At 47.9% G+C, this 12,034-nt stretch overlaps 3 protein-coding genes across 3 annotated transcripts; 1 reads left to right on the top strand and 2 right to left on the bottom strand.

The window, feature by feature from the left end:
• Window positions 1-4,726: 4,726 nt before the first annotated feature.
• LOC136184924 (neural cell adhesion molecule 1-B-like) lies at window positions 4,727-8,104 on the top strand. Its single transcript, XM_065971938.1, has 10 exons — window positions 4,727-5,065; window positions 5,116-5,493; window positions 5,552-5,845; window positions 5,894-6,175; window positions 6,238-6,504; window positions 6,560-6,880; window positions 6,931-7,044; window positions 7,111-7,172; window positions 7,223-7,333; window positions 7,772-8,104. Exons 1-10 carry the CDS (start codon window positions 5,038-5,040, stop codon window positions 7,826-7,828), a joined length of 1,914 nt encoding a protein of 637 aa, XP_065828010.1. The 5' UTR covers window positions 4,727-5,037; the 3' UTR covers window positions 7,829-8,104.
• On the bottom strand, window positions 7,757-9,618 carry LOC136184932 (uncharacterized). The gene is made up of 5 exons (XM_065971950.1): window positions 9,565-9,618; window positions 9,093-9,353; window positions 8,680-9,009; window positions 8,491-8,629; window positions 7,757-8,295 (listed from the first exon to the last, which is right to left on the bottom strand). Exons 1-5 carry the CDS (start codon window positions 9,608-9,610, stop codon window positions 8,223-8,225), a joined length of 849 nt encoding a protein of 282 aa, XP_065828022.1. The 5' UTR covers window positions 9,611-9,618; the 3' UTR covers window positions 7,757-8,222.
• Window positions 9,619-9,687: 69 nt separating this feature from the next.
• On the bottom strand, window positions 9,688-12,013 carry LOC136199737 (uncharacterized). Its single transcript, XM_065990029.1, has 7 exons — window positions 11,879-12,013; window positions 11,507-11,809; window positions 10,984-11,265; window positions 10,465-10,839; window positions 10,373-10,414; window positions 10,204-10,318; window positions 9,688-10,089 (listed from the first exon to the last, which is right to left on the bottom strand). Exons 1-7 carry the CDS (start codon window positions 11,943-11,945, stop codon window positions 9,882-9,884), a joined length of 1,392 nt encoding a protein of 463 aa, XP_065846101.1. The 5' UTR covers window positions 11,946-12,013; the 3' UTR covers window positions 9,688-9,881.
• Between the last annotated feature and the right edge of the window lie 21 nt (window positions 12,014-12,034).

The raw sequence follows: 12,034 nt of genomic DNA, 5'->3' as shown, positions 1-12,034 counted from the left end.
CCACTGTCGTTTTAGTGCGCGTACGACAGCTGCAGAGTCCGTTGTCGGTAGCTTTTCGACCTCCACATAGTTACTGAAGTAGTCGGACAAAACGAGGTATTCCTTTCCGCGAAACTGAAATAGATCCGCGCCCACCTTAGCCCAAGGACGGTTTGGTACCGCGTGAGAGATAAGTGACTCCTTGCTCTGTCGCAGATCGTACGAGCGACAGATGTCGCATTGCTGGAGGGTGGCTTTCAACTGGCTGGTGAGACCGGGCCAGTATAAAACATCGGTAGCACGTCGGACGCAGCCATTAATGCCGATGTGAGAAGCGTGAAGCTTCTGCAGAGTCGCCGTGCGCATCTTTTCAGGGATGAGAACACATTGGCCCTTGTAGATGATTCCGTCCTGCTCGACGAGCTGGTCACGGACTGCAAAGTAGGGTGTGAGAGTGACGGGTAGAGAACGTTTGGAGTCAGGCCATCCAGAGCGAAGAACACGAATAAGTGCCTGCAGCGAGTCATCGTCTTGAGTGTGACGTCGTATGTCGCAGAGAGCTGGGCTGGAGAGATTGACATCGTGTCCGGAAGTCGTGTGAGCAAGTTCATCCATGAAGGAGACAAACTCCTCGGTGTGAGTCACCGACGCCAGGTAAGCGCGCGAAAGAGTGTCAGCAATATGTAGATCCGCACCCTTGCGATATTCAATGACGGTGTCATAGTTGTGGAGTCGAAGCAACATGCGCTGGAGTCGGCGCGGGGCGCTGTGCAGCGGCTTGCGTGATATTGCTTCGAGAGGTTTGTGGTCACTCTCCACATGCACCACGCGCCCAAACGTGTACTGGTGGAAGTGTTCCAGCCCGAAGACGATTGCCAGAAGCTCTTTCTCGATCTGAGCGTAAGCACGTTGGGTCGATGTGAAGGCAGCACTGGCGTACGCAAGTGGCTGACCATTTTGCAGCAAAGCAGCTCCCATGCCGACGTCCGATGCGTCACATTGCAGTGTGAGCTTTTCGGTTGGCTTGTAGAAGCGCAAGACGACGGGTTCTGATGAGATAGCAGTTTTGATACGCTCGAAGGCCGCTTGCTCTCCCTCAGTCCATTGCCAGGACGCGTCTTGATGGGTAAGCTTACGAAGAGGATCGCAGAGATCAGCGAGGTGCGGCACAAAACGAGATAAATAATTCACAACCCCGAGAATGCGCCGGACGCCGTGTACATCGGTCGGTGGTGGCATGTCAGCCACAGCGGCAACCTTTTTCGGATGAGGTTTGAGACCGGCTGTGGTTAGGAGGTGACCAAGGTAGGCAACAGAAGAAACCCGTAGTTGCAGTTTGTCAAGATTCAACTGGATGTGCAGTTGTGCGCAGCGCTCCAGCAGTTGAACGAGCTTGCGATCATGGTCCGCTGTTGCGGCGCTCTCAGTGGGACCGTCACCGACAATAAGAATATCGTCCGCTACGACATAGACACCGGTCAATCCTTCAAGGCATTGAAGGAGACGACGTTGAAAAATTTCTGGCGCCGGGGCAATTCCGAAAGGCAACCGATTCCACTGATAACGCCCAAACGGAGTTCCAAAGGTTGTGAGGCTGCGGGAAAAGGCGTCAAGAAGGACATGCCAGAACCCATTTCGGACATCTGCCACGGAGAAAACCTTCGGGGTGTCCAACTCCGGAAGTATGTCCTCCAGTGTTGGCATGTGATAGTGGGAGCGTTTAAGAGCTCGATTGAGCGGCTTGGGATCCAAGCAGAGACGTATGCTTCCGTTCGGTTTGGGAATTATAACAGGAGCCGAGACCCAATCGGTTGGGCGTGTAACAGGAGAGATAACACCTTGTTTCTCGAGGCGTTGTAACTCAGCACGAAAACGTTCCTTCAGCGCGATAGGTGGTCTACGTGTCGGAAGTTTAACAGGCTGGACACTGGGGTCTAGCTCCAGAGTCTCTTCTCCCGGAAAGGTGCCTAACTTGTCTTCAAATACCGCTGGATATTTGCGAAGCAAGTCCTCTTTTGAAAGAGAGACGGGTGTGCCCGGCTTGACCTGCTCCGTCGCAGTGACAGCATGCAAAAACTGCGGTCGCACTTTGAGAAACCCCATTTGTATTGACGCAGAGGATCCCAATATCGAAACCGGAGCATCGCGCACGACGAGAAATTTACCACGGTACCAGCGTTTACCGTTTATATATCGAACGCGAAACTCACATTCTCCAGCCGGCGGGACGGTCGATTTGTCATATAACCGTAAGACTTTGTTAGTGCGCGCGATCCGGGCGTCCTCGGGAAGATCGCACTCCCGGATAGTATTGCAACCTGCCCCAGTGTCTAGTTGAAACCGGACCTGACGGCCATTGACGTCAAGAATCGTCTCGAGTTTCTTCGGAAATTTGTCGTCTACGTCGCGCATCGCGTTCACTGTTGCGACCGATTCGTCGTCCGAACTCTCGAGCGTCAGGTGCATGATCACTTCTTCGTCATCCGAGTCAGAGAGCGTCGCCACCGTATCTTCGCACATCTGGCGTACCGCTGGCTCACCGCGCTGCTTCGACCGGCACACTCGAGTGTAATGGTTGGCTTTGCCGCAGTGGCCGCATGTCTTGCCAAACGCCGAGCACTTTCCCCGATCGTGTGATCCACCGCAGTTGCGACATTCGCTGATGACGGCGGTGTCAGCGGCTTTTCTTTGCGCCTTCGGCTTGCCTTTGTGCGTTCGACCGTGTTGAAAGGCGTGAAGCGACTCGTCGTCCGGCGTCTTGTGTGAATCTCCACCTGCCTGTCGCATCACGGACATCTGTCGAGCCGTGTTCTGATACGATCGACAGATAAGGATGCATTTCTCGAGGGTGAGGTCCTTTTTCGAGAGGAGACGCTGTCGGAGCGGTTCGTCGCGTATCCCATGGACGATGCGGTCGCGAAGGAGATCGTCCGTGAGGGCGCCGTAATCACAGCGGTCGATAAGTTGACGAATATCGGTGAGAAACTGTTCGAAGTCTTCATCGGGCGTTTGGTTGCGACAAGTGAAAACGTAGCGCTCGTAGATAGGATTGATTTCGCCAATGCACTTCTCGTCAAACAGCCGGAGAACGCAACGCAGCGTCTGCTTGTCGTCTTCGTTTGCGAAGGGTAGTCCGTTGTAGATCCGTGTTCCCACGGGACCGATACACGACAGAAAGAGCGCGACAAGGTAATCGTCCTGTTGGTCGTGCAAACGCATGACAGTGAGATATGCGTTCCACTGCTGTCGCCAATCTCTCCAAGACTGCGCTAAGCTGCCCCTGACCTTGAGCGGAGCTGGCGGGGGAAAATTCGGAGGACGATACGGCTCAGGCGTCGGTGGTAGAAGGCGACGCCGAGGTGTCGTAGCGAGCCCAGACGAACCAGCTTGCGACGAAGGAGCGAGCGGTGTAGCCTGTCATCCCGATTTCGGAATAGAGCGAGCGTGAGAGCGAGTTTCCATATGAAGAAGCGAATCGCACTCGTGTCACCATGTAACGTGTGTTAAGATATATCTATTAGCATCGAGAGCCACCCGCTAGATATTAACACCTACCCCGGACCAACGGGTCCCGTCACAGTTTATGCACTAGTTTAGGTTATGAAGCACTAGTTTAGGTTATGAGACGCCAGTTTAGGTTATAAGACGCTAGTTTAGGTTATGAGACGCCAGTTTAGGTTATGAGACGCTAGTTTATGCACTAGTTTAGGTTATGAAGCACTAGTTTAGGTTATGAGACACTAGTTTAGGTTATGAGACACTCAGTTTAGGTTACGGGCGCTGGTTATCGCGGCGTCGATCGCGTCGCCAAGGTGCGACGTGCACCTCGAAATATGATCGAATCGTTTCGATTCGACGCGGAACAGTGTTTTCGAAACGTTTTGAAACGTTTCGCTACGTTCCGTTGCGTATTTCGAGCCATTTACGGCGTTTTCGATGCGCGAAAAGGGGGCGTTGCCCTTTTCTTTCGGTTTAGGTTTTGCTGAGGTAGAGCATGTCAGCCAACACCAGTTTACGTTTGTTGGAGGAGTTCTGCTCAATTGAGAAAGGTCACGTTCCTGTATAAATGGATACCCTGAAAAGGTTTTATTACGCGATTACGACCACTTGTTAGCATTACCGATACCTAGTATATATATAATGCAAAACTGTAAAGCCAAAAAGAGCAAATTTCCCCTTGCTGTGTAAATTATAACGCCAACCTAAACTTCTTGTCAGGCACATTTCCTGCCGAAGACTCATTTATTTACTTTATTATTCATCGTCTTTTAAAATGGAGGCATCTTTCAGCGCCAGACAATGCAGCATTGAAGTAAGCCTGAAGGAAGTTTGGTGTCAGCATTATATAACTTAATTAAAAAGCATGGAGAAATTTGTTCTGTTTGACTTATAGGCAGTTTCGCATTATATTGATGAAGCGTACCATTTCTTTTTCAAAATTACGTTTTTCAGGGACCACGTGACCTTCACTTGTGTATACTCAGGCCTACTCGAACAAACGTAAACTGGTGTGTGCTGACATGCACTACCTCAGCGAAACCTAAATCAGCGCCCCATAACCTAAACTGATGCCCGATAATCTAAACTGGTGCGCCATAGCCTAAACTGGCGTCTCATAACCTAAACTAGCGTCTTATAACCTAAACTAGCGTCTCATAACCTAAACTGGCGTCTCATAACCTAAACTAGCGTCTTATAACCTAAACTGGCGTCTCATAACCTAAACTAGTGTCTCATAACCTAAACTAGTACATAAACTGGCGTCTCATAACCTAAACTAGTGTGTCATAACCTAAACTAGTGTGTCATCATACTTTTGACTGACTTCACCCGCCATAGTTGCCGCGGAGACTGTCGCGTGCTTGACTGAGGGTCCGCATATACAATGACTGCTACTACTGAGACGCGACAATAAAGCACAACTGCGTCGCTCGCAGGTCTCTGGCCGAACGACCTCTGTTCCGCAATGTGCGCGAGCACGGCGGGGCGAGCGCAGGCGGGCGCAGGCGGGCGCGCACGCGCGCTCCGTCACGGATATTAACCGCATCCAACTTCATAATGAACGTTTGGGCGATTTTATTGTCATGTAACTGCTTCTTTTCTGCTTAAAACTGTCCTTTAGCATTATTTCTTAAGCTTTTCTCTTTCGACATTCTTATTGGTGCAATGGAGCGACAGTCAGTCCGTCTGAAAGTCTAAAGGGTCTTGATGGCGAGACGCACACAATTAATTGCAGCTTCCAAGACGCCTCTGGATCGGCGGCTATTCTCTACAACCAACACCTAAGCGCAGCTGTTTTTGTTGCGTCTGGACGTGTTACGCCGATTTCTGTTCCTCCCTTCAAAGCAACAGCCGTAGGACTTGGGCTTTCGACCGTTCAAGGTGTTCAAACGATGTCGTTCCGATTGACGTTCACGCTCCAGTCCGAATACAATGAAGCATCTCTGCGATGTCGTTTTAAGGCTTCAGATGGTAGCACTACGGATTCTCAGCCTGTCACACTGGTCGTCTTGTGTACGTCTAAAGGCAAAGTAGATGAATTGTTGTACATTTAGTTTGCACTATTTTATAGCGTCTCCTTGCTGCAATGTTTCAAACACGAGTCAGATTGTCCACAACACTACAAGTCGTCTTCCTCCTCTGAGCTGCGAAGAAATTATCAGTCATCGCGGAAATCCGCCAGCAAATGTCAGTTGGAATAAATCGCCAGTTGGCTGCGTTGGCACTGAATTGGGAGATGCCAATCAATTTTATGATCTCAATCCTGTCACACGACAGTGCAACAAAGGGAAAATCACTTGTGTGGCAGACACAAAGGAACCTCGCCTAGATACAACTATGAAGACATTCGCTCTGACTGTGAATAGTAAGTAAAAGGTCTAGTAGCATTGGGCATTCTCAAATGTGCATGTAGGTCAACCAGAAATGGTGCCGTGTAGCTATGACGGTTTGACGAGACCGCGTGCATTGTTCAGTTGGGAAATGCCTAGAGATGACGGTGGCTTTCCTATCATTGACTATGATATATTTCTGTCCATCAATGGAGTGACCCAGTCATTGATTACTTGGATGCTTGGAAGTCCACTGAGATATGACCATGTTGTGAATGACAGTGATACTCTAGTATTCAGAGTTTCAGCAGAAAACACTCTTGGACCCGGAAAAGCTTGTCAGGTGGACAAAACTGTTCCAACCAGTGAGAGATTATTGATTAAATAGCGGTGTGGTACATGCAAAACGCACTCGTTTTTTATTTAGGAAAGTGTATCAAGCCGTTTAGAAGTGCAGGATCACGAAGCACGTTGACTATTGACTGTGAAACTGACCCAGATTTCGATAGTGGTGGATACATAGTGTATTCCACGCGAAATGAAATGCAAGAAGCTTCACAGTCTCAAAGCAGCCTTCCAATCACCATTTCCAACCTAGAAGAAGAGACTGCCTATGACATTGTCGTGGAAGCAAGAAATTCAGAAGGAACTCGTGAAAACTCAACAGTTGTTCTAATTAGGACAAACCGACCTGGTTGGTTTATTACAGACCAAATAGTGCCGTACTGTAAGGGTCTCATTTGTCTCAGGCGTTCCCGGTAGCGTGAGTCTCTCCGACAGTGACAATATCACAAACATCAGTAACATCACGTCAACGTCTTTCACATTGACGTTCAATACAGTTGCGGATTCTGGCAGAGACAATGATTCAGTGTCAATTTACCGAGTTTCCTTGAATGGCAATCAGAGAAATATGAAGGCGCAAAGCGGAAAAACGCAAGCGTTTTTGATAGACAAACTGTTACCATCTACAACATATACAGTAAAGGTGTTGGCTATGAACAGTTTGGGCCAGGAGAGTGAAGAAAGCGCGTCAATTACTGTCACTACATTAGAAGAAAAGAAAGGAGGTATGCGAAAAAATACAACGCTTCATTAGCATTAGAAATTGATGATCTAGGATTGGGTTCCGGACCTATAACGGGGATTGCAGTAGCTGTATTTCTTGTGGTCATTGTCATTATCGTTTTTGTTGTTATCTGCTGGAAGAAACACAGTTCCTCAAAGAATGAAGGCAAGAGAGGGAACTCACTGTGGCCTTCGTCGTAACAAAAAGTATTTTACTTTTCTGCTAAAGTAGATGCAAGTGCAGAAAGTTCAAGAAATGAGCCTAGAAAAGAAGATAAGCGTCCACGTCCAGGGGTAGTTGAAGCAATCATCTTTACATTGCTCTTTCGCAATTTCTGTTTCAGGGCGATGGAGATCAATACGCTGAGCTGGAACTAGCCAAAGCTGGTCCGGCACCAGTCAAAGAAAAGCGTGCCAAAGACGCAGTGACTTACAGTGATGTTAAGCCCGCTGAGGTACATAGAAGTTCGTATTAACAGTACAGAGAAACGGGAGAGCACCAAAGTAAACAGCGCTGAAGAAAGGAAAGGCGGACTCGGGTTGCACAGTCCAAACGAGCACGGCAAGCCAAATGTTGGGGCCATTGCAACTGAGTTGCCAACTTGCCACCCACTGTGGGCATGACAACTCAAGAAATGATCTCTTCTTGGTTCAATTGCCCCTTTAATTAAATCTTTATTATAAATGAAATCTTGACTTAATCAGTGCCAACAGCGTACTTTTTACGCTTAATTACACCTCCTAGGGTATTAACGATGCTCGCGTTTAATCTAATAATCCCACCACACTCACACCCCATTATTTCCATTAGCTGAATTATACCTTTATATTTTCGAGTCCTTCTGCAGGAGCAAAGGGTTTGGAGGCTGCTAATGCCATCTTTTCTTTTCTAGCCGACTCGATATGCTGACTTGGATCAAACGCCAGAAAAGGAGAAAAGGAATTTGTGAAAGGTGAAGAAGTCCAAGGAAGATCAATCTGTCCCGTACACTGAAGTCGTCAAGCTTGCTGATTGCTGATTGACTTGGGAACTGAGAATTTATCGTTCGTCTTTTAGTTTCGCACTGGTAGGTATTCTGTTACTGGCTTAGTTTAGCTAGTTTTTTGTTGAGTCTGTCACCGTCTTTTAATGGATCGTACTTTATTTAGATTGTTGTAAACGTTTTTTTTTTGTGAGCTGCCGATTTGCTGATTATGTCTGCTGTTGATGTAATAAAATTTCTTCTTCAGCATTCTCCACCCATTAGTGCACATAAGGATACATAAAAATGAGCAGGTTAAAAAGTATGGCTCTTTTCTAACTATTATGTGCACTCGTACGCACAGAAAACACAAGGTTACCTGTCATGCAATTTCCGCCTTTGACGTATCTTGCAACGGCACATCGTCAGTAGCCGTAGAAGCAACAGGGTTGTTTCTACATAAAATCAAATCTCACCAGAAACAAAGAAATAAAAAATTGGCAGTAGTCATACGGTCATTAATCAATTAACTCTGAAGCCACAGAGACCAAGTATTACGCGCGTAAGGATCTGGCTAACCAGACTAGCATTACAGTGGTTCATTATTAGCGTGCATCACTACTGCCTACTCAAAAGCTGGTTGAACTTGCCTTTCCTTCCTACGCCCAACGCACAGCACCCACTTTAAACACCATGTCGCCCAAAGAATCAGCGTCAACAAAAGCAGACCGGCCAACACGCCAATCCCAATGGGATAGCCAATTGGCACGTGATCATCTGACCCATCCCCTACCAGAACAAAAACCAATAGAGTAGAAACCTCGCTCTCGCTTCCTCACCTTCCACTGTTGGAACATACAATTTATCCCCAGTCTGTTGACTGAACATCCTCACGCTCACAACCCGGAAAACGTACGTTTTCCCTGGCGTCAGCCCGTCGATCTTCAGCGTAGAAACAGCCTTCGTCGGCGGCTCGACTTTGACCACATGATACCCAATGAAATCCTCGTCGAGATCATACTCGACAAGAAATCGAAGAATGCCCTCGATAGTGCCAACAGTCCACTCCAACTCAACAGAAGTCTCATCAATGGAAAGAGCACTCAGCTTGGTCGGTCGCGTGAGAGAGGCACTCGGACCAAGAGCGCGAGTCCCAACAATACGCTCAACTATAAATAAGACATAGAGTCAAAACTACGAAGGAATTCAAAAAAACGCGAAATTCAATTAAAAAATATTTCGCGCGACGTACCGCGGCCCAGCACTCGATCGTCCCCGTCGCGCGCTTCCACGTCGACTATGTATCGCGATTCGGGCGCTAGTCCGTCGAGAAGAGCGTCGCCCGGCGTCGTCGCGTTGATTGCGTCGACGAGACGCGCTGTCGCTGCGAGTCGGAGTGCGAGACGATAGGATTTGACGAGGGACGAGTTGAGAGTGCCGGCGTTCCATTCGGCGTAGATTGACGTCGAGCCGAGCGTCGTTTCGAGAATCGGCGATTGGGAGATTGTCGATTCTGCGGAGAAGAGAGGATCGCGTTGGCGTTTTTACGTCATCGAATGTTGGGACGGGAGTGTTCGTAGAGATTCGGCTGGGTTTGATTTAATTTCGAGTTATGAATTCGATTGGGGGACGCGAAAACCGGTCAGCGCCTCAAAAGGGGCCCCATGTCAGTTTTTATTGCACCAAATCGTAGGTTATCTATGACTAAACTCTCGAATTCTTACCGATTACAAAAAGAAGACTTAGAAGAGCAGCAAATCGAACATTCATTTCCAAAAATGTTGATATTAAGCGAGCCCCGTATGTCAACAAAACTGCTTTCATTATTAGACGCCATATAATCAAGATTGCAGCAAGAAAATGCCCCCACTGTTCTACTAAATTTTTCCAAAACATTTTAAAGTCAAAATACAGTGATAGCAGAAGCCGGCTTGCCCTTGCCTCTTGCAACTATAAATCATCAAAGATTTCTGTCCTATGTACACGCAATTGCAGTCTACTAAGTCTAAGTGTTCACTGACTAATTAATCCACACACTCATTCATTCATTCATCTTGGCGGAAGTTGCTTCCTGCTTTGTCTCGACTGTTTTCTGCATGACGTCAGCATCGACGTCAGACACCCGTCTTCTCGTCTTCTTTGCCCTCTTCTCTTTCTCTTCGTCCTTCTTTGCCGCGTCGATTTTCATCAAGTCGATTTTCTTCAATTCCGTATCATGGGACTCCATCATACGAGCTTGCTGCTTCCGACTAAAAAAAAGAAAATAATTAATTAACCAGACCATTGATTATTAGTATTACTTCGAGCTATTTATTAAAAACGAGCTATTTATTACTTTAATTAAATTTAATGCAGCAACGTACTATCTCAAGTAAAGAATCAGATACAGAGCCACGGCGCCCGACACAACGAACAGCACAGCCAGGATAATAGTGGAAAACAGTAGATTATTATTGCCAGGAGCGGAGGTAGATGCAGCTAAAAGTGCAAACCATTAGACTTCAAATCATAGAGTACAAAAAAAATGTTCACCATTGAGGGCTGTTCCAGGAGGCTCGGTAGACGTAACATCAGCTAAAAATCCATGCAGTCTTGCATACAAAGAGATCTGTGTCTCTTTTTACCTGTGAGTTGAACTTCTGATGCTGCGCTATACAGACTCTCGCCCTCGGTTCCAACCGCCTTCACTCGCACGTAGTACGTTCCGTTTTCCGCGAGACTGTCGCCGGTGCCGCCGTCCTGCGGCGAGTCCCACCACGTGACGTCCTGCGTCGAGTTGGGGGCGGTGAAATTGAAGATGATCGACGTGAAATTCTCCCACATGGACACTTCGAAGACGTATTTGTGAACGTACTGGACGTCGCACAAGGAAAAGGCCACGTCCAAGCCGAACTCGTAGGGAGATTTGTAAGGTCTGTCGGTCGTTTCAGGTGCACCTGTTCTCTGCCGATGTCGTTTCTTTGGCCTCAGGCGAAATAAGCGAGGCATCGAAGGAAAGCCTAAGAATAGAGAAAAACCCCCTAAGCTCAACAGCATACAAGTACACAACAATTAATACACATCAGACCCCCCCCCCCCCAAATAATTAATATTTCACTGCTATATGATATAGTTTCGTTTCTTTCTCGAGCTCCGTGACGTACCTTTGGGCTTCGTTTTGACATTGCGTAGGTTTGACGTAAACATATCATTGGCCGTTTCAATTGTCAATTTGACGGCGAACATTGTATTGGGCGAAAGACCAGAAACGAGTCTGAATCGTTCCGAAGGAGAATTATCAAACGTCAAGCGACGATATTCGTTCGCGCTGTCGAACTCCAATTTGAATCTGACGATTTTAATTGAATTCGAGCAAGCGCTCGACGAGAAATCGATCTTGACCGTATTGCGATCGAACGACTTCAAAAAGAATCGTGCAACGCAATCTAGAAAACGGCAACAACGAAAGTTCACGTAGTCTACATACAAATAATCTATTATTTATCTATAAAATATAAATAGGTTCCATCGTAAATGCAACAGTAGGGGGGGGGGGGGGGGGGGGGAAGCCTTCATAAATGTTTATAAAGAAAGGGCCAGATCTACGTGTACTTTGGAGTTGGAGCCTCTTTGGACAAAAAAAGGCGAACGTGTACACGACAAAACAACCGCGCCCACACGACTAACCAACAATTTCCACGACGACCATCGATTTTTGTTTCGAACTCGGGCCGCTTTGGCCCGGCTTGTAGCAGTTCAACGTCGTTCCGTTCATGCTTTGTCGCGCGGTGAACGCCAAGCCTCGGTTCGAAAGCCTGTAGCCTGGGCGGCTTTGTTGCGGCGCGATCGTGATCCCGTTCACTTCCAATATGTGAGAATGGTCGCACGGCAGGTCGACGTTTTCGTCTTTGAGGAGTTTGATGCGCGTGTCGGATTGCCAGTCGGAATGCCAGTCCTTTTGACTGTCGTCATCGTCGTGTGCGACGGCGACTGCGAGCGAGAAACGACGACGAATAGTTTTTTCTCTCGCGCGCGTTCGTTCTCGCGCCGTGGACTTGCCTTGACGGGATGCAGCGAAAAGGAGGGCGAAAACGACGCCGATTCGCACTTGCTGCCGGTTGATCATTCTCTCGAGGACAGGATGCTTGTCCGCAAGGGTCGCCGTTCGCCTGTTACGGCCTGGTTCCGTGGGAGTGGGACGACTCGTGATCGTGA

Source organism: Oscarella lobularis, chromosome 1 (assembly GCF_947507565.1).
Source record: "Oscarella lobularis chromosome 1, ooOscLobu1.1, whole genome shotgun sequence".
Lineage (NCBI taxonomy): Eukaryota > Metazoa > Porifera > Homoscleromorpha > Homosclerophorida > Oscarellidae > Oscarella > Oscarella lobularis.
Note: the sequence above shows the minus strand (reverse complement) of the source record. Positions and strands in the feature narration are given on the sequence as shown.